Source organism: Candoia aspera, chromosome 2 (genome assembly GCF_035149785.1).
Source record: "Candoia aspera isolate rCanAsp1 chromosome 2, rCanAsp1.hap2, whole genome shotgun sequence".
In the NCBI taxonomy this organism is placed as follows: Eukaryota; Metazoa; Chordata; class Lepidosauria; order Squamata; family Boidae; genus Candoia; species Candoia aspera.
This window is the reverse complement of record NC_086154.1, coordinates 55,761,333-55,784,335: the sequence shown is the minus strand read 5'-3', so window position 1 is coordinate 55,784,335 and position 23,003 is coordinate 55,761,333. Positions and strand designations below refer to the sequence as shown.

General features: G+C 44.0%; 1 protein-coding gene across 1 annotated transcript in view; it reads right to left on the bottom strand.

Moving 5' to 3' along the window:
* The window catches only part of PFKFB4 (6-phosphofructo-2-kinase/fructose-2,6-biphosphatase 4), a 76,670-nt gene extending 61,639 nt beyond the window's left edge, over positions 1–15,031 (bottom strand). The window contains exon 1 of the mRNA XM_063291866.1: positions 14,910–15,031. Within this exon, the coding sequence (XP_063147936.1) occupies positions 14,910–14,988 (79 nt within the window). The 5' untranslated portion in view covers positions 14,989–15,031. The remainder of the gene's footprint in view (positions 1–14,909) is intronic.
* Positions 15,032–23,003: the final 7,972 nt, after the last annotated feature.

Here is a 23,003-nt window from a genome sequence, read left to right as displayed (position 1 = left end):
GCAGCAATGTTACTTTACTTCAGCTTCAACAGGCATTTAACAGGCACTTACTATCTTCAGTATTTTAAACTCCCTGGTTTTAAGCGTCCTTTTGCTTGTTGAGGTTTGTGTGTTAGTGTATATATATGCATACGCATATCGTTTTAGCCTGCTGTTTTTATATTTATAAACTGCCTTTGTATTATTAAAAATCAGTATATTGTAAATTTAAATGAATAAATAGTAATAAGCATATTTTAAATGTAAGTGAATGAATAGTAATGATTAAAGTAATTTATCTCAAGAGAAATTCATGGTAAGGAAGTTAGCCGTAAAGATCTTAAACACTGATAATTTATTTCCAACAGCCTTCAAATTGACATTTTGTCTTCCTGGATTTTTCAAGTTTTTTTTGCAGAAAGCACAAGCTTTCTAGCAATTTACCAGAGCCAAACCTTAGAAAGAAATTAACACTGAAATACCATTTAATTAAAAACTCGGGCATTTATTGCACGTAACGTAAGTACTGAATGTAGATTGTTCTCTTTCTGAGAATCTCAAAAATATTTTTTTTTCTGTATATTTTTCTTTGTACAATTATTTCAGAAGAGTCTTTCAGCCCAGAAAAGTCCCACAAGGTTGTAATAATTTGCAATTACATTATTTAAAACTAAAATTATTTAAATTTTAGAACCTCACATGCAGCAAAATTAAGAGCAATCTTTGGCTATAGAGAACAGACAGCAAAACAATATTCACACAGCAAGATTTTCCAGACTTCCCACAACACATAAACACACATGCCTAACTTCTCACCATGAGTAATCCCTCAACAAACCCACTGGAGTGATATAGAACGGAGAAATTGCTAAATTTCAGTAGGATTGGCTTGCAAAATGGAGCCCTTTCTCTTTCAATATTAAATACTGTATCAACTCTATATTGGCAGAAGTAGCCCAGAACAATGGTTTCTGAAAATGACAAATACGAATTTTTGCATATTTTGTATACAAAACAAATGTATATTTTGTAACAGATCTTTTGTAACAAATACGCTTTTTATTACTTGATTGTAACAAATTGGCTTTTTTATTACTTTATTGGTACCGTTTGAGAAATATCACCAAGAAAATTTACATCTCATATTAAAATTCATATCAAGGATTTCAGTACAAACAACATGAAAACCACAGTTAAAATAAATTACTCATGCTTTAGCAATAAAACATTTAAATGACGTATGAAGCAATCTGGGATTTTCAAAGAACCTTTTTAATAATAGTTTTCCTATGAATGCCCTGAACACATTTATTAAACTCATTTACATATGTCATAAGTAGAGCCAAGAAACTTCATAATATTTGTTAATGAGACATAATCTAGTTCGTTAGGTAGATAGAACTGTGTCTGCATTAAACACTGGAACCACAAGTATGCCACATAAAATAGGAGAAACAACTATAATGAAAAATTATTTTAGCCTAAATTTCTCTATGACATATTAGCTTCCAATGTAAAGAAACATATGTGCTTAAATTGTTATAAAATTGTTTAAAATTGGATTGCTTTTAAACCTGGGCAATCCATTATTTTATTTATTTATTTGTGTGTGTGTGTGTGTGTGTGTATCTCCCGCCTTTCTTATTTTTATAAATAACCCATGGCTGATTGCACAGTCAGCCGGATGTTTAGACTGGATTTGGCATTTCTGTCCACCTATTATTATTTTCAATCTTTTGTGTGTTCCTGAGAGTCACTGTTATGAGATGAACAGATATACAGTATAACCCAGCCAGGGGTGGCTGAGATGGAGCTACAGCAGAGCTAGAGTGGCTCCATGACAAAGCAGCTGATGGGAGGCTTGGGACCTTGGTGAGACCAGGAGGACCACTGTCATAGAGAGAGGAGTTTGATGCTTGGTTTGTTGCTGGGTGGGGAGATATGAATGTCTGGGACTGGGACAACGGAACGGGGCATGGGAGGGGTTGAAGAAAGAACAGGTGGCATTATAGAAAATGTGACAGGTAGAGGTAGATATGGTGGAAATCTGCAGGTGGGCTGCACTCGGGGATGCTGGGAGTGCTGTTTGAGAGGGATTGTGACGTGGCTTCCGCTGGGGACATGGCGGACTGAACAGCTGTGCCTGCAGGCTCAGCGGGCAGAACTGACAACGCGGGAGTTTTTTCAGGCTCAGGCAGGTTTTTCCTGAAGCCCAGGAGTGTTTTTCCAAAAAAAGGAAAACACCTGGAATCACCCCATCTGTCCTCCGGATGGCTGCTTGCAGCCAGAAGATCACAAACAGAGTTTCACTTTTGACTGATAAGAGCAGCCAGGAGGCTGGGACGTCACCATTTCCAAGCTACGCTGTAGCCTTAAAGGGACACTAAGACCGGCCACCCTATTTCTAAATCACCCAATTTATATGTCTTTTAAGTATGCATACCCTAAGAGAGGCTTTCTACAGCAAGAAGAAGCAGATTCTCTTGGTGCTTATCGTTATTTTGGGTATCAATTTTAAAAAAAAAAGTAAGTTTTGGACTTTGTTTTCCCTCCAAATATTAAAGAGGATTGAGAGTAAATAATTGACCTCCTTGCCTAAGCTGTTGGATTCCAGTTTTTGCTCTCATCTTATCCAGTGGGTCCTCGAATCGGTCCCTCGGGGCTTTCATGAACTGCCGCAGGTTACCCAGTTCTGGGGCACTCACATCGTGCAATTGCACAAACCACTCAGCAGCTGGCCCTCTGAGCCTGGCACCCAGTTGGCTAACTTTCTTGTACTCCGTGGGGAACAATGAGCCATACTCTCTCATGTATATGGAAACGGTGGTCAGGAAAAATGCCAACTGCCTTGGGTCACCATCAAACTTGACTTGGATGTCCTTTGGGGCTGCGCCCTGGGTTGCCCCGCCAGCTAGTGCTCTTCCTCCATCTCCTAGGATTTCCTGGTGGGCTCCGTTCCGCCTGTGTCTCACAGGTGATTCAAAATCTCTGGTTGGGGTTAGGGTACGTCATCTCCCTCGCCCGATTGGTGACTCTGCTCTCGACAGCTGAGTCGAGATTTCTGTCAACATCTCCAGAGGTCTCGATACCTGTTGTAAGACTACTTCCATGGCAGACATTCTAGCTTCCAGATTGCGGGTGTTCTGGGGAGTTCCATTAAGATCGGGAATGGTTCCTTGCAACCCCGGGCTTTGCACTACTATTTGCGCATCCACGGGGGGGGGAGGCCTTGCCTCAACTTCCCTGGCGCCAACCTGGGTAGGTGCCGCCTGTGGTTCTTCAATAATAACGCTCGGCGTCCGGGGTTCTGTCACAAAATTTAAAGAGTGGAGGGCACTTTCCAATTCCATCTGGTTGAGCCAGGTTTCCACCTCACACTTGCTGTCTCCGCTCCCCGAACTTTCCTCTGTCTCAATTTTTTCTTCTGTCACTTTAGCATACAGCACGGTTCTCTCCGAGGATGGCAGAGGCAATGGCTGCTTTGCCCAGGACTTCACGTGCTTAGGCATGGTTCCTTAACTCTCAGCTGATTGCAATCTCAGGAAGAGTTTCCGACTTATGATTTCGCAGCTTAATGTCAGCACTTGCTCATTCAGGCATTCACACACACAGTCAAGAAACCGGAGTTCTTTGAACTGGTTTATTGAAGCGTAATTAACGGTACAGAAGGCAAGCTGCGAATAAAGACTTCCCGCCAAAACCTACTTTAAACTACATTCCCTTAGCTAGCTCCCTTTCCCATGAAACGTGTCACTACCCCTCCCAACCAGATGGCATTTCTACCATATCTCAACCTCCCATCCTTGATGTGCTTATAGCCAAAACAATCTTACATTCCAGCTTCACAAACCCCCTTCCACCTCCTTCTCATCCAGCAATCTGTGAGAACAACACAATGGGAGATGTCCTGATAAGGGTTTCTGTGAAACCTTTAATCAGGGAATCTGACACTCGCTGTTATTATTTTTGTACTAAATTTGAAGATATTAGCATTTTCCTACACATTGAATTGGCTGTTTTGAACTTTCAGTTTTCTGCTTCTACTTTCCCTGGGGACCTATCTGCATATCTCACTTTCGCTTATATAAACACATTCCGGAATTCTTTCATATCTTTGACTTTCATTGGTTAAGCTCCTAGGGGGCACCATAATCTACTGCATGAGACGTGGAGGATTTTAAACAGAATTTCTCTGACTTCCACCAAGATTTTAAACAGATTCTTTCTGACTCCTACCAAGTTTTTATGCAAGGCATTCAGGACATTGTAGAAAATATGAGGTCTAAAATGTGTCATCTGGTTGGGGATGTGGATGAAGCTAAGGAATGTAACAGTGACAGAAATGTCTCTTCTAAGAGTGAGATTGGGACTTCTGTTGAAATGCTGGATAGATTGGATAGTCAAGTTGGAGACATTTAAGGGAGAGATCAAGTTGCAAGTCACAAGTGAAATTGTCCTTCTGGTGGAACGCCATGGAAAAGAAGGGGTTGTTATGTATGGGAGGTTTCCTGAAGATAAGTTGGGAATTTTGAGGGGGGCAGTTGGGCTGTTTGATCTTTTTAAGAAAAATGCTGTATACGTTGTGGGGATATTCTGGTTTATTTTGAAGTGGGATAAGGGTTAAAGAATATTTATCTGGATTGTTTTTAAGGCTTGGCTAATTTCATTTATCTTTAATGATTTAGGTTAAGATTAATAAGGTATAAAAAAAGGTCTACTTGGAGGGTTTGGGGTTTATTAAGATTAAGATCATTAAAATTGTTGTATTTTATGTGCTTTTTAGTTTGATCTTTATTATAGTAGACAGAAATGTATAGAATAGTAGTAGGAAGGAAATAATTAAATAAATGTTATCTTTGAGGGGAGGTGATTAGGAGGTTTATATATTTTTTTCTTTTAATATAAGGGGAAGGAATAAGTGTATTTAGTGATTTTTACAATGTGCCAACGGAATGATTTATAGAAATAATGTGATTTTCGTTTAATATAGAGTAAGGGATTGATTATAGAAATGTTTGTATATCCTTGCTGTTAAAAGTCAGAAGTCACCTCTTTTGTAACTTTGAAAATTTTTTCTCTTGTATTTCTACATTTTTTAGTTTTTTCTTTTTTCTTTGTAGTTTTTTGTTTTTCTGTAGCTTTTATCTTTGCTTGAAACTTAATAAAATTCTTATTTAAAAAAAAGAGAGTGATTGTGACATCTTGCCTTCAGTATTCACACTCTGGACCAGGTAACCAAATCCTTGGTGGCCCTGGGCTGTTGGTGTTGAATAATACAATTGTTGTGTAATAAGGCTGCTCTCATCCATGACTTGATTGTGGATGAGGGCATTGACCTGACATGCATTACCCAGAGGGGGGTGTTCCCCTCTCAGAAATATGCCTACCTGGGTTTCAGATTCTGCATCAGCCAAGTCCCCCAGGGGGTAGGGCTATTGTTATCCATGAATTGTTTAGGGCCCTCAGAGGCTCTGCTCCAGAGTTAACTGGATGTGAGACCCTCTGTTGGTTGGGCCTACAGGAACAGCTGGGATTGTTGCTGCTGTATTGCCCTCCCTGATGCATCGCATCATCCCTGCTTGAGCTATTGCATTCTGTTGCTGGGTGGATTCCCTCAGGTTGGTGGTTCTTGGGGATTTGAACCTTCCTCCTGGGGATGTTTAGTCTGGGCAGCTCAGGAGTTCATGGCCTCCACAGACCTATCTCCTACTGGGGGGGGCTACATATTAGATCTGGTTTTTATCCCGAGGCAGTTCCAACATGATTTGGTGTTGGAGGATATTATCATCAATCCACTGTTGTGGAGAGATCACACTCTGGTTGCCCTCTGAATCACTGATGCCACCCATCCCATTGCACATTAAGGATTGTTGCTAGTTTCTGTTTAGGTATTTTCATCTGTTACTTTTAATTGGTCTCATAAATTTTTCTAGAAACCGTATCCCAAATGTCTAAATTTGCCTTGCTGAATAATGTGTCGTATGTAAGGGAACCATTCCTGCTTAAATGTGGTTAAATCCCTATTGTGGATATATATACTGTCAATTTTGCCACTGCTGCATAGTCTCCAATTTTGGCCTCCCAGTATGCTATCATTGGTAAGGTTCTTCTTTTCCGATGTTGTACCAAGTTTGTTCCTGTGGCTATTGAAGTTGTGACATTTTTCATTTATCGTTTCTGGAATTACACTTAATATCTATGATTTCAGTGTAAATGAAGGTATAGTTGAAAAAGGTACTACCCCTCCCCCCACTCAAAAAGCTGAGAATATACCTTGGACAAGATGTTTATTATCAATGTTGATTTTAACTACTGTTAAAAGATTGGGAACAGGCCAGTGAATCTTGTAATTATATACTACCCATTACAGATGTACAAAATGTTTCAAATATTCTGTTTTGAGTTTGAAACAGTTGTTCAATTTTACTAGAAAAGTCCCAGCACTTTCCAAACAGTCCAGAAGTGTTCTGAGATCAAAACAGTCTTATTTTGAATTTGAAACAGATGTTTCACGATTGGGCTATTTCTGGTAAGGTTGGAATAGATGTTTCACGTGTGAAACGTTTCAACATTAGAATATTTTACATATCCCTACAGTCCATCCAGAGATTTTCCATCCATTCCTGTTTAATTAAAACTAAGAGATACATGGATATAGAGAATTTCTTTATTTAAATAATCTTTCTTACCTGGCTCCAACTCTTTGTTAGCCTTAAACAAGCTTAATATTTGTACAATCACCTCCTTAACCATAGTTAATACAGAAAGGAGTAATTCTTTGGGCGGGAGAAAGCATATGATACTTAAACTGCAATTTAAAAACATTTTTCATATCTGTCCTGCCTCTTATTGCCCTTAGAAAAATGTTTAAAGCATAACACACTTTTTGTGTAGCATCTTAGCACTGCTTTACAAAAGATGCAAGGGATAAGGCTTAAGAATATTTTAGATATTTCTGGATTTTTTCCAATCTCCACACTGACTCAAATTCAGTCATTTCCAGAAAAAAGTTCCTCCATTACTAAAGGCACTACATAATTTATGATAGAATAGGTCTATAAATAATTCCAGCAACTTAACTTATGGAAAAATAACAGCCATGATAGAGTTGTCAACAGTGGAATAGCCTTATCATTGGGCAGATATAGACTGCACAAAGACCATGCTGCAGAAGAATGGGAGACAGACCACCAATTACTGTTTTTTAAATTGTTTATCTAAAACTCTCCCTCTGAAATGGCTGACATGTGTTTGTATCAATATGTTGTTGTTTATTCGTTTAGTCGCTTCCGACTCTTCGTGACTTCATGGACCAGCCCACACCAGAGCTTCCTGTCGGTCGTCAACACCCCCAGCTCCCCCAGGGACGAGTCCGTCACCTCTAGAATATCATCCATCCACCTTGCCCTTGGTCGGCCCCTCTTCCTTTTGCCCTCCACTCTCCCTAGCGTCAGCATCTTCTCCAGGGTGTCCTGTCTTCTCATTATGTGGCCAAAGTATTTCAGTTTTGCCTTTAATATCATTCCCTCAGGTGAGCAGTCTGGCTTGATTTCCTGGAGGATGGACTGGTTTGATCTTCTTGCAGTCCAAGGCACTCTCAGAATTTTCCTCCAACACCACAGTTCCAAAGCATCGATCTTCCTTCTCTCAGCCTTCCTTATGGTCCAGCTCTCGCAGCCATATGTTACTACGGGGAACACCATTGCTTTAACTATGCGGACCTTTGTTGTCAGTGTGATGTCTCTGCTCTTAACTATTTTATCAAGATTTGTCATTGCTCTTCTCCCAAGGATTAAGCGTCTTCTGATTTCCTGACTGCAGTCAGCATCTGCAGTAATCTTTGCACCTAGAAATACAAAGTCTTTCACTGCTTCTACATTTTCTCCCTCTATTTGCCAGTTATCAATCAAGCTGGTTGCCATAATCTTGTATCAATATACCAACAATTAAAAAATTAAACCTTCACAGCCAACAGTTAGAAAAAAAACACCAGGGGCCAGCAGTAGCATTTAGCAGCTAGAAAGGCAGTAGATAGGGAAGGAATGTGGTATTATATGAAAGATTAAAACCATCATTACATTTCCCATATACCCAGATATAATACCATTTTCATGGATCTCAGTTCTTCCTTAACAATTGGACATTTCTCTTCAAGTTAAGCCATAAACTGCAAAGGATGGCTTTCTGAAACTCTCTCATCCAACTTAACCATGGACAGCATTACATAAACTTGAAAAGACTGAAAATATAATTTACACTAATCAAACCTGCAGTATAAAGTGCAGTCCTAACCTTATCTGCAGTCCTAATCATGATGAGTGTCTTCCATTTAAAACAGAAAACCATATTGTACACTTTGGAAAAGGTTGCATCGTAATACTGGATGTGCTTTAGGAAATGCATTGGCAAATCAAAGAGAATGAAATAGAAGGCCACCTATTCCTTCCATATTTTATATTCGCAAATACTCAAAAACATTACTAATAGTGGAATGAAAAATAGAAAACAATAACCACATACCATATTTATTATTCACGTCTCCATATGATTCTATTTAACTCTTTCACTCTAATATGTCAATACAAAAAGCTATGATGGACCTGATTTTTAGATGTTTATTTCCAAGAAAGGACTGCATTTTGTCTATCCCAGAGACAAAGTAAGATGAGCAGCTATATAAATTCAATAAATAAATAAAATCCCTGCACAGACATCACTTCTATGTAAATATTAAAGAACAGAAGAAGGATCCTAAGAACTTAAGTAAAGCCTAGCCAGATCACCCTAACAGCCAATCTGAAACAGCATTCTGCCACCCTGGCAATCAAAGGCATTCAGGAAACTCACAAACAAGGGCCAGAGGGTGACCACCCTCTTCCATTACTGCTCCTTAGCAGCTGGTATTTAGGGCAGGCTGCCTGTAATTCCAGAGGGAGTAAAACAGCCATCAAGACAAATAACTATTGGTAGCCCAGTCCTCCATAAATTTCTCCAGTCTCTAAAACCATTTTATTTCTTTTAAAATGTTTTGTTTTTCCCATGGACCCTTACCATTTCTCAGAATTAATTCTATTTCCAGGCCAGGTGATTGAAACACCATGAACTTCATCCAGATTTATTTCTGGAAAACGGCCAGACCACTCCTAGACAGCCGAAGGGGCATGGTTCAGACACCATGAAATATTCCCTCTCTAGAAACAGAATATTTTACACATATCTAATGACCAGAATTGTCCAAGTACAGCCTTATCATAATTTGTATAAGGACCTTACTGCATTGACTGTTTTATTTTCATTTTCAATTTCCTTCCAAGGAAAAGGCAGCTGAGTCTACATCAGTCAGTCCTACTGTAAGTAAGGGACTTCCTAAGTAATCAATCATTAGTCCTTTCCTAATGATTCCAGCATTAGGGATCTGCCTTATTTTACAGAAACTGAACACTGTTTTGACATTTTCATATACCTATGACTCCAAGACCTTTTTCCTAATCATGCACTGTCAGCTGAGCTCTTACTCATATGTATGTAATGTTTAGGGTTTTTTCCCCTTTTTTTTTTGGTGCGAAGTTGCGTTACTTGCCCTTCTTACATTTAACATTAGCTGTTTTCGAACTCCTTGCAAATCCTGAACAGTCTGCAATACTCAGAAATTTGCCCCCCTTACTGTTCACCCGAACTTCAGATCATTTAATACATACAGCTAACATGCAACAGACCACCAACTACCTACTATCTTTTCACCAGCTTTTGCATGTCTTAAAATTTTTCAATTTTCTTCCTTTAGTAAACATTCTATTAAGGGATATAAATTCATCTACTTGTTCTGTTTATTTCACCATTTATGAACAATGATTCACTCCATTTTCCCAGCCAAACACAACTATCTTGGTCTTTGATACATTCCTTGTCAGAACCATATTCCTTGCTGCCTCACATAGTCTAACATTCACTGTGACTAATTTGGGCTGTCAATAACACAGCCTCATCTGCATAGAAAAATACACATATCTTCACATCCTAACTAGCACACCTCTAATGTCACCATAGATATTTCTTATATATTTATCTATAAATACATTAAATACCCAAAGGGATATCACACACCCTTTCATATTCCATGATCAGTGTTCAACCATTCTTTAAGCATTCCATTTATTTTCATACATATCACTCTTATTATGTTCAGTAACCAACCTCAATTCTATATGTGCAAGTTGGGAATTCTCCTGGGCACTCAGCTTGTCCTGGAACAACGGGTGAATTCTGAGGCTATGGCGGTCTTTACTTAGCTTTGGCTGGTGTGCCATTTCCTTCTCTAGAGCAGGACCTCTCACCTGTTAATTGATCTACTGCAATGCACTCTGTTTGGGGCTGCCCTTGATGAGTATTTGGAAGCTACAACTGATCCAGACTGCAACAGTTCAAGTAATTATGGGCACACCTTGAGGTACCCACATGATCCCTCTACTCCAAGAACTTCATTGGTTGTCAATTGGCTTCAGACTGCAATTCAAGGTGCTGGTTGCCATATTCAAAGTCCTATATGGTTCAGAGCTTGGGTGTCTGTGGTGACCACCTTTTCCCAGTAACATCTGACTGCCCAAAAAGATCTAGTAGGGCAGGCTCTTTAGGTATCCCCTTGATCTGAAACTGCCATCTTCAGAGGCACGGAAGCATGCTTTATCAGTCCTAACTGAAAAATAACACCCCCTCTGTCAGCTTTGTAAGGTAGTCCAGACAAACAGTACACCCAAAAGAACTAGCTCTACTTTACTGTACAGTTACATTAACAGAATCTTGGAAGTCTGAAAGTACATTTCTCCCCCGTCGCCTTTACAGTCCAAGAAACTGGAGGGGTCCCTGCTGAGACATTTGCCCCACCCACATTACTTCTGCGGGCTGCGCTGCCTCTTACCCAACCGTAGCTCTGGAAGTGACTCTTCCCCTGTCTCACAAGGTCATTCCAACATACCATTACACACACATACCACATTCAAATATCCTCTTCTTCCTGGTCTTTAAGAAATTAGTGAAAACTTAGTTGTTTCATCAAGCCATGAGGGCCAGTTGGCTATAACTATCCCTCTTGAGGAATTAGTTTCATTCTTCATAGTATCTCTTCCAGTTTTATGTTGTTATAATGACTTTTTATTTGATTTGTATTGTTTTTAATCCCAATTATATCTTGGGGAGCTGTGTACTGCTCAGAGTCAGCTGACTGGAGCTGAATTGGCTGCCAGTCTGTTTGTGGGTACAGTTCAAATGGCTGGTTATAACCTCTGAAGTCCTACACAGCTGGGGTTTGGCTGTCTATTAGACTGTATAGTCTACCCAGGGCACCCCCACGAAATGTGTACTGAGAATGGCAGGAGGGAACTCAAGAGGTAGGCATTCTCTGCAAGAGGTCCCTCCTGTGAAATACTTCACCACCAGACATAATATCCACATCCTTGCTCCTGATACTTAGAAAACTCTTTTCCTTTTATGAAAGAGCATTTGAGAACTGAGGGATCAGTAACTAGATATAATTGGGATGAATAAAGGCACTAGTACTGTGAATTGTTATTAGGAATGTATTATGACACCATTTAATGGTTTGTCATTGTGTTAGGTTTTACATGTTTACTGTATTCTAATGAGACTATATTTTTGCTTGTGAGCCACTTAAGAATCAAATTATTAAAGAAGCATTTTAATAAATATTCTTACAAAACAAATTCTGTAATTCAATTCTATTCACTTTATCCTTTAAATCAAGAAACAGGTTAAATTTACTTTCTCACAGTTAGATACATTTTTAATGACTTATTAAAGACCAAAACTCTGGCCTACAGACCCCCGTCTTCATGACTGTTTTTCATCCTGTTTTCTCAGACAATGTCATTTATAGCATTCATTTCAATTCCATTTTTCAACACATCACTATTATTCCTGTACAAAACTCTAAAATACTGCTTCCAGCATTCCCTTACTTCAGTTTCATTCCAAATAATTTCATCACTTTTATTTTTAACTATAGTTATTGTGTTGGAGGCTCCTTGTTTAGCCCTCCTCATAGAAAGATCGACTGATCTCCAAAATATTTCTAGCATTTATTTATAATCATTTATAATGATTACATAATTTAATCCCATCAAACCATTTATCAACAAATTTAAAAGTACCAGTGACAAAACCAATCCCACTTTGAACATCTCTCCAGTTTGAAAATTGTTCATTTATCCTCTCTCTCTGTGTTTCCTATTCTTTAGCCAGTTACCAGTCCATTAGAGCATCTGACCTCTTATCCAATAGCTGCTGAGTCTGCTCAGGAGCCTTAGTGAGGAATTTTATCAAATAGTTTCTAAAAGTCCAAGTTACCATCTCTGTTGGGTCACCTTTGTTTACCTGCTTGTTTTGACACCTTCAAAAAGACTAGAAGGTTGGTGGGGCAAATTTTACTCTCGCAGAAGTAAATGCCTCGTGTGGCACAGAGTGGTAGGCAGCAGTATTTCAATCGAACCTCCCCACGACCCGAGTTCGATCCCAGTGGAAGCTGGAGTCTCAGGTAGCCGGCTCAGGTTGACTCAGCCTTCCATCCTTCCCAGATCGGTAAAATGAGTACCCAGCTTGCTGGGGAAGGTGACGACTGGGGAAGGCAATGGCAAACCACCCCGCTATAGTCTGCCAAGAAAACGTCGCAAAAGTGGCATCCCTCCAAAGGATCAGGCATGACTCGGTGCTTGCACAGGGGACAGAAGCCATGCTGATTTCTTTTCAGTAAGGCTTATTCTTCTGTATCTTTGATCATTTCCTCTTTAAAAAAATCTTTTTACAATCAGATGAAAGGCTTATCTAATCCAGATTTTTGTATACCCCGTAGCCATTACATGCCTCCACAAGCCCAAATGCAGGGTATGTGATATATGAATACAGCATCTTCCTATTCAATCTCACCTGTAACTAATATTCAGAAGCACACCGGCTCTAATATTATGTCCAGTATAGAGCCATTTAATAGTTATTAGTAGCCGTATTCTCTACAACATTGTATAATTGCCCTTTGAAGCTAAATTAGAAGCTATTGCTGTAACCTACCTCTGGAAGTTGCAAGTGCCATCTTTGACTACGTGAGCTATATTGTATGAAGAAGTCCTTCCCTTTGTCTATCCTGACTCTCCTACTCTTCACCTTCAACCAGTGTCCTTGAGTCTGAATAAGGTATCTATGTGTGTTTGCATAACTTTCAAAATTCTGACAATTCTGTACATACGAAAATCACAGTGTACACCTCTATAAACTGTATAACTAATAACTGCTTTCTAGTCTAATGCAAAACAACTGACACGTATACTTTATAATTTGTTTGTTGGGATTAGAGTGTTTGTTTATATGAAAGGATTACAATGCCAAGCAGAGGCATACTGATACAGATACAGGTGATAAGAGTATACCGATTATGCTGTAATAGGAAACTTTGCCTGGCTGCTTCTTCTATTTTCTTTATAATACTTTATGTATAAACAGGGAATATATTAACCCCCCGAGTTGGCCCATCCATGACCAATGCTGTTGTAACACACAATTCATTCAGGGTAATAACCTGTTTCTGCCGTGGAAGTACAACATGTATGGACTCATCTGTAGTTGATGGTCTCATAGCAACTACTACAAAAAGTCTTGCTGCTTTTATAAACTGTATTTTTGGATCAACTTGAAGAACAAAACGGGGGCAAAATTTCACGACCTTCAGGGCTATTTGCTTCCTGGATGGCTGGAACTGGCCACTATCACTCTCTATAGTCATAACTGATCTCCCTCTGTTGTAAATACAGAAACAGGAGAGAACATGGAGCCCTAACCAATGGTGTCTCAAAACCATGTTAGAGGACTGAGACCAGTCCTTAGCATTAAAAGCCCCCATACCCAAGAATCCAGCTCCTGTAATCTAAAAGAATTAACCCTTTCTTCTCTGACGAACAAAGGCCTAATTTCTTTCCAACCTGGTGCCCATCTCTGTGAAAGCCATGCCAAATGTGTAAGTACTGAGTCCTTAAACCTGACATCTTGGGCTCCTCCATTCCCCCACCTATCTACCTTGAAAATATTCAGTGCACAATGACACAAGGGTAAGAGGGCCCATAAACATATGCAGAGTGCCACTCTGTTATTAATGAATATCTGCAACCTGCCCTTGCAAAGCTGGCAAGAGGAAAAAACACCCTGCCTCTCAGAACATCTCATTGTCAGACTTACGTGTTAATTAGCAAATTAGCCACTTCCTGAATAACAGTGTATTTGAGAGGTCGGAGGCAATTCTTAAGAAACCATCCGGCCCTTTCTTGGACAGGGATAGTAAATATAAGAGGAGAAGGGGCCAACATAAATAAAAGCAGCAAGAAGGGGTAGAAGAGGGCCGGAAGCTCCTCACGCCTTAAGACGTAGGCTCGGAGTTCCAGGACGAAGAATTCTGGCGGCGGCAGCCGATCTATTTGCTACAAGCAGAAGAATTAAGAGAGCGGTGGTCACCCAGGAGGAGTAAGAGACGAAAGCTCGCCATATCGAAAGGAGCAGGGGAGGAACGTCAACGCGGTTGCTGCGCGGAGTCCGGGCGCGGGAAACCAAAGCAAAACAACATGGAAATAGCCCCCACCCTTCTCCTGGCTTCCTTTGGGCGAGGCCGAGCAAGAAAAAGCAGTAAGCGCAGGCTGTAAATCGCCCTCTAGCTGGAGAGCAGGCAAGTCAGAAATAGCAACAGAAAGGACGTCGACCAGCGGCACTCTCCGCCGCAGCCTGAAGGAGGCGGGAGTCAGCCGCTCTTGCCCTTCGGTGGCGGCTGTATGTACGTGAAGGTTGACTGCCCCCTCCCCGGGGCGCTGGTACTTTACACACTCACAGCTAGGTCATCCGCGCACTGATCATATCGCAGACTCGCGCGCCTGGCGTCTTACCTTTCCAAGCCCGGCCCTGCAAAGGGCGTTCAGGTTTACCGCCTTCTCCTCCGCCTCTGCAGCACCTGGAGACCGACATCCGTGCCTCGGCTGAGCCGTTGCCACCCGCTCCTCGGCGCTGCGCCGGCAGCCACCCGCTCCTCAGTCGCCACACCGAGCGTGAGGAGGAAGGACGGGAGAGCGAAAGGCGACCGCGCGCTCGCTAGCCCGAGCCCACAGAAGTCTGCGGGCAAGGGGAAGCCCGGTCGCTACGCCGACCTCTAGCGGGGAAGGCTCATCCGCCGCGGCCGCAGGAGCATCCTGCTGAGGGCGCAAAGCCCCACAAGGGGGTCTCCCGCTCCTCGCCGCGGAGAAGGGGGGCGTGCGCACTCCAGCCGCTGCTGCAAGCTGGTTGGAGAGAAGCGGCGAGGGGGGCGGAGAAACAGGCGGAGAGAGCCGCTGCCATCCTCTCTTGCGCCTTCCGTCCCAAAACGCCTCGTGTATCGCTAGGAGGGAAGAGGGCAGCTGACGCTCCGGGTCAATTCGTCTTTCGCCTCTCTCGGTGGCCAGCCAGAGGCGTATTCACACGTGAATTCCGCCTCCCCCACCTTGACGCACACAACATAGAGGCTTTTCACGATCCGTCTCCGGCGTGTCGGTTTTGTTAAATTCTTTAAGGGCCATTTCCAGGGTTTCCGCATTCCATTCAGCAAAAGCAATCGGTATGGTTTTTTTTGTGTGTGGCTTCTACATGAAAAAGCTTGGAAGTTACAATCCAATAGCCGCCTAAGCGTGTGGAGGTCAGCCTCAAACCTTGTGATAGGGATGCGTATGCGCGCGCGCACAGAGCCCGCTTCGGCACGGCGGAGACTCGCGTCACTTTATTATATATCTGCAAAGATTAGATCACAATGTTCTAAACTGGAAATGCATGTACTTCGGCGGCAAAGAACCTGCTTTGCATGCAAAAAGACCTCAATTGCAAAGTGATGCTTGGACAAGCTGGGGAGGGAAGAACCTTGTCTGAAATCTGGAGAGTCTCTCCGATTAGTCTCCAATCAGTGTGAACAATACTGAGGTAATGGACCAATGATCTGATCCCGTATAAGACTTTTCATGCTTCTAAAAGAAAACATCTGGATATAACGAAAACAACATCACACTTCTGTCAGGACCACCCTTCTTAAAGAGGACACCTCCATGCAGGAGTGGGGAACCAGATGTTTGGGTTTATAAAACTCTAACCAAGATGAGAAACTGACAGTTACCATGTGAATTGAAAACCAAAATATCTGGGGAAATAAGGTTTCCCTATGGTGGGGAGCACATCTTTGCCTGCTGACTCAGAGAAGTCCCACTGCAGTGGTTTACAAGGTAGCAGTGAAGGCAAACTAGAAAAATGGGCTTTTACCTGCAGCAAGGAAGTAATACAAGAGCAGGTTGTTCTTGGTGGAGGTCCAACTAGATGAAATCTGGAATAGGGCCAGAAGACTTGAAGTAGGTTTTAAAAATAGATGGTGAAAAATCCCCATGAACCTATGGGGGGAAATGCCTGTTGTTAAAATGTTAAAAGTAGTAATACCTAGGAATTATTTTAGCAGAATAAGGTGTTGGTGAGGATTTTAGGTTTTCATTATGGAAATGATTTTCATATGATGTTGAGAAGAATTAACTTTGATCCAAAATGTAATGAGAAGTCAACATTATGGGACAATCCAACTCTTAAGACTGCTGGCAAACCATTTTTTCAGAGTTCATGACCCCCCCAAAAAGCCCTTTGGATCATGTTATTGCTAATCAGGTTTTGATGACTGATGGTTTGCAGAACAATTAGGAATGACCATTGACACCATATGCAATTAAAGCATATCTTGTCTTTAAAATTTCAGCCAGTAGCACAAGCTGCATCTGAAGTTCCTGAACTATTCATATAATTACCAAAGTTTTTGAGTAATTAATAGTTTGAGTAATACTAAACCTATAATTAATGTTTATTTACAATTGAAACGTTGTATTAAAATAGTCTGTGTATTTTGCAGGTAATTTGGAAACGTAAGTTGTAATATGCCATTTTAACAGATCACTGGTATCGGGACTTAAAGAATGTTGAATTGGTATCATATGCCTTTAAGATTAGATTAATTCAATGTTATATTTCAAGTTATTGGATATCCTAGAAGATGTACAGTAAGCGGTGGGTTTTGTCCTCTTTATGTTGGAGATTTTTATATATATATATATATATATATTTCAAATTTCTATCACTACCTATCTCTCCCAAAAAGGGGACTCTGGGTGGTTTACAGTCAGAATTAAAACACATAAATTACAATATAAATAACTCTATAAAAATAAAATATAAAATATAAAATCCAGCAGCGCAGATCTTGTTAGGTGGGGAGAGATCTATAATAGCCACCCCCAAGATGAACTGGTGCCCCTCCAAACCCATGCGAGGAGGCAGAACCAGGTTTTTAGGTTCTTCCGGAAGTCCGGGAGCGAATGGGCCTGTCTCACCTCTGGGGGCAGAATATTCCAGAGGGCGGGTGCCACTGCAGAGAAGGCCCGCCTCCTGGACCCCGCCAGGTGGAATTCCTTTACCGGCAGGGTTCGTAGCATGCCCTCTCTGCATGACCGGGTGGGACGGGTCGATGTTAGGGGGGTGAGGCAGTCCCTCAGGTAGCCTGGTCCCACGCCATGTAGGGCTTTAAGGGTGATAACCAACACCTTGCATTGGACCCGGAAGCAAACCGGTACCCACTGCAGCTCGTGCAGCAGTGGTGTCACGTGTGCTGAACTTGGGGCACCAATAACTGCTCGCACGGCCGCATTCTGGACCAGTTGAAGCTTCCAGATACTCTTCAAGGGTAGCCCCACATACAGCGCATTGCAATAGTCTATGTAGGAGATGACCAGGGCATGAGTGACTGTTCGGAGGGCCTCTCAATCCAGGAAAGGGCGTAACTGGCGCACAACACAAAGTTGCGCAAAGGCCCTCCTGGCCACAACTGCCACCTGCTCATCAAGCCGGAGTTGTGAGTCCAGGAGGGCCCCCAAGTTACACACCAGGTCTCAATGGGGCAGTGCCACCCCATCCAGAACTAAAGATGATAACTTCCCAGATACAGAGGAGCCATTAACCCACAGCCACTCCATCTTACTAGGGTTCAGTTGAAGCCTGTTGTTCCCCATCCAGACCCCCACAGACCCCAGGCACCTGGAGAGGGCAGCTACCGCATCACTTACTTCACCCGGGATGGAGATATATGACTGAGTATCATTGGCATATTGACAATACCTCATCCCGTGGTGACGGATGATCTCGCCCAGCAATTTCATGTAGATGTTGAATAGGAGAGGAGAGAGAACTGAACTCTGCGGCACCCTGCAATGGAGAGGTGGAGGGGCAGATCTCTCCTATCACCACCGACTGGGACCGGCCCTGGAGGAAGGAGGTGAACCAGCGCAAGACTACACCACCCACCCCCAACTCCCTGAGCCAACCCAAAAGGATACCATGGTCGATGGTATCAAAAGCCACTGAGAGGTCAAGAAGAGCCAGGATGGATCCACTCCTTCCATCCCGCTCTCGCCAGAGATCATCCGTAAGTGCGACCAATGCCCTGGTCCAAGTCTCTGTCCCATATCCTGGCTTGAAACCTGACTGAAAGGGGTCCAGATAATCCGTTTCCTCCAGAATCCTCTGGAGCTGCAACCCAACCACTTTCTCAACCACCTTTCCCAAAAAGGGAAGGTGGGAGACAGGGCAAAAACTGCCCAGTATAGTAGGGTCCAAGGATGGCTTCTTAAGGAGGGGGTGTACCAGCGCCTCCCTGAAGGCAGCCGAAATCTCCCCCTCCCTCAAGGATGTATTAACCATCGCCTGGACCCAACCACAATTCACCTCCCGGGCCGATTTTACCAGCCAGGAGTGGCAAGGGTCAAGATGGCATGTGGTTGCATTTTCAGTCTGGAGGATCCTGTCCACTTCCTCAGGCCCAACAGGATCAAACCATTCCCAAATAACAGGGTAAGTACATCCCCTTGGCATCTCCCCAGACTGTGCCTCACGCTTACAGTCCAACTTAGAACAAATCTGAGCGATTTTATCCTGCAGATGCTCAGAAAACTCCGCATGGCCCTGTAAGTGGATCGCCGAACCCCCCTTACCCAAGAGCGATCAGGTAATCTTAAACAGGGCCGTCGGGCGGCATTCTGTGGATGCAATAAGAGTGGAGAAATATTGGCATTTGACCAGTCTTACCGCCCCAAGGTAGGCCTTAATAGCGGCTCTAGCTTGTGTTCAGTCAGATTTGGTCCTTGTCTTCCTCCAGCGGTGCTCTAGACGTCTCTTAATCCTCTTCAAAACCCACAGCTCCTCCGTAAACCACGGGGAGTGCCGGGTTGGATGAGGCAAGAGAGGTCGCACAGGCATGATCCTGTCCAAGGTCCCCGCCACCTCCCTATTCCAGGCCGCGGCTAGGGCCTCCGCTGGACCGTGCAGTAGATCCTCGAGTATAACCCCCAGCTCCCTCTGAAACCCTGCCGGGTCCATCAGTCTCCAGGCGCAGACCAATGGAATGGGTCCTGCCTCCCTGCGGAGTGGGGCAGCACCAGAGAATCTCAAGGCCATCAGGGCGTGATCTGACCATGACAATAGGGACAGATCTAACTCTCCCCTCAGATCACATTGCCACTGCTCCGACAAGAAAACCAAGTCTGGGGTGAGGCCACTGTCTCAAGTCGGGTCCTGAATAATCTGGGACAGGCCCATGGCTGCCATGGAGGCCATGAACTCCCGAGCCGCCTCCGAGGCACGCCCCAGGGATGGCAGATTGAAGTCCCCCAGAACCATAAGCCTGGGGTACTCCACCGCCAGCCCCAAGACGGCCTCCAGCAGCTCAGGCAGGGAGGTTGCCACACAGCAGGGAGGCTGGTACAGCAGCAACACTCCCAACTGTTCTTGGGTACCCAACTTGAAGAACAGGGTCTCACAACCAGCCACTTGTAGAGCAGCGCCCCTGAAGGCCACTAGAGACTCTCGGATCACAACTGCTACCCCTCCTCCCCTGCCCCGGCATCTCGGCTGATGCCACAGCTGAAACCCGGCGGGGCACATTTCTGAAAGGGCTACCCCCCCTTCTGGGCCCAGCCAGGTCTCAGTGATACACACCAGGTTGGCCCCCTCCTCTGTGATTAAATCACATATGAGGGGGACCTTCTTGTTAACTGACCTGGCGTTAAGCAGCAGCAGTCGGAAGCCAGGGCCCTCAAGGATCTGCTGTCCAGGGCCTGGGTCTGAACACAGAGGGCCGGAACACACCACTGGTACAAACACCGGGGGCGTCTTCCCCGAAGATGGCCTACCTTCTGGTTCCCACCATAGCATCCCTGGCCCATCACCACCTCAATAGAGTGACCCGCCCTACAGCCCCTAGAGTTTCCAAGCCCAGTTGCCTCCATTCCTGGACCTCTGAAAACCCTGGATTAAAACAAGGGTCCCCTCCCCCATGCACCCAACCTCCCACACACAATCAGCCTCAAGTGATGGCAGGCCCTCCCAGTGCACCAGCTCTCGGCACTGTTTGGGCCTAGCCACTACCCATACACATAGGCACATACTGCGCCCCCCCAATCTCACTGATTACAGGGGCACCACACCCACTCCTACCCTCCCCTATTTCTCACTTGGGGGGATACTCTTATACAAATGAAAAACAAGGGCTCCGCACACGTCTCTCACCCAACGGGGAGCACCCCACTCACACTGAGGGGATTCTAAAACCCTCTGCCACCACCCAGTAATTGGGGGAGCAACCAGTCCTCCACTATGATGTTTGCTGAAAAGTCCATCGCGCTAGCACGCCCCACTCCTCAAGGCTGGGACCCGCCACTGGGATTCGCCGCCTCACCGGGGTTCCAACAAGGCAAATTCACCGGGGGGGGGGGGTGTTGCAGGTTCTTCCCCAGCCGAGTCCACCAGGCCTGCCAGAGGTCCACTGGTTCTTCCCCAGCCACCAAGTCCACCAGGCCTGCCAGAGGCCCGCTGGTCCGCCAAGCTCCACCACTCCACTCACTACACCTTGGCTTACTGTGCCTTGGTTTTCCACACTCTGCTGAGCACCTTGGCCTGCCGCGCTCCGCTCACTGGGCCTCTACTCCACTCCACTGGGCCTCGCTGCATTCCACCAAACTCCGCAGGGCCTGTCCCACTTCACTGTCTCACGGATGGCCCGCCAGCGTTTCCAAATCCACCAGGTCCCAACAGGGCCAGTTGAGGGCAATAGAGGGTCGTCAGCTCACCCAAACCTCGGGAGGTCCACTGGAGCCCGCCGTGCTCGGTGTGTGCTCCGCCACTTCGCTGTTCCACCCAGGGGGCGGTCCAGCTGCCTCCACCACCAGCCAGAGGTATTCATGGCCGGGGAACCCCCTGAAACTAGCCGAATTGGCCCACAGCATTCCCCCAAAACCCCCAGACTGACAACAAAGGGGTTAGGGAGCGGGGTCCCAAAGACACAGATCTTCCCCCACTGGAGCCGCGACTAGCATCCACTCCCAGTCACCATCTTGGATCTGTAATACAACACAGATCAAGTATATCAGAAGGGACTCTGACCTATATATTTTGGCCTTGCTCTGCATTGACACCATTTTGGTTTCATAGTGCTGTAAATTGGATGCTCAGAAAGTAAAAAAGGAATGAAGATGTGAATGTGACATTGAATTATATTCTGAAAATCTGCAACCTATTGAAGTATGACGAACTCTGGATTTATTGTCTGTAAAATAAAGATTATGTTACTTTTGTGGAAAAACTGGTATGTGTGACTTAAAATGGAAGACATGCTTATTCCATCTGCATATGGTCTTGTGTGTGTGCGTGCACACACACACACACACACACACACATGCATCTTGACTCCTGGCAATGACATGAATAAGTCCCTTCAGTTTTCTTAACAAGATTTTGGAGGTAGCTGGCCTTTGCCTGCTTCCCAGGGCTGAGAGAGGGGGACTGGCCCAAGGTCACCCAGCTGGCTTTGTGCCCAAGGCAGGACTAGAACTCACGGTCTCCCAGTTTCTAGCCTGGTGCCTTAACCACTACACCAAACTTTCTCTGTTTGACTTGGACACCATCCAATTCCAATCAGTTCTAGGTGGCTCACAGAATAAAAACAAACAGCATACAATCCAGATAAAAAAACAATGAACAAGATGAAGACTCCAGTCAACAGCAGCATACAGACACCCTACAAAGGTCTCCAACCACCCTAGCCTAAAATGTGGGAGAAGAGCCAGGTCTTTAAAACCCTCTGAATGACATTAGGTAGGAGCCATCCGGATCTCAGGGGGAACCTCATTTTGGAGGGCGGCCGGCAACAGAAAAGGCAGGCTTCCAGGGTTCTGATATACGTCACTGCTTGATCGAGGGAGCAAACTTGGTCAAATGTATGCAAACTTACTTTTTGCTGAACCTGCTGCTGCTCAATCTGCACATTTCAGTGAGTGTAGTGGAGCATCTGTTACTTTCAAAATGTAAACATGGTCTATGAGCTATGCTCTAAAAAATGCAAATTCAGAAGTAGGAGGAGGTGTTAGAACCATCTTGTGAATTTCATATAGCCCTGCATACTCCAATATTGCTGCCTATTTTTCATATCCATTAACTGACACACATGTATTCTTAGAAAATAAAAATGACAACAGGAACTAAGCGCTGTATTTTGAAATGTGCCCATTTGCCTTGAAAAAAAGACCAAGGTTAGTTGGGGGATAAAAGGGAACATTATAGGAATGGAAGTGGGACTATCTTGAAGGGCGAAGTGGGGAATAAGATTCTATACACATCTGCCTGTCTACTTGTTTGTGAGCATCACCAGTTTGCCTTTCATGAAATAGCCATTTTGTTGCATTTGTGGGGTGGGGGGGCAAATAATAAGGTTTAGTATTTGGACTTCAGATTCCACCTTTGGCTTAGGCAAGTTACTTTCAACCTCATCCATTTGTTTTCTGGCACCTGCATGTTTTGTGTCTGGTCAAACCTCTTCTTTCAAACATGCTCAAAAAGATTGGGGATGTTCCTGCAGACAGCTTTCCAAGTTCAGTGCCAAAACA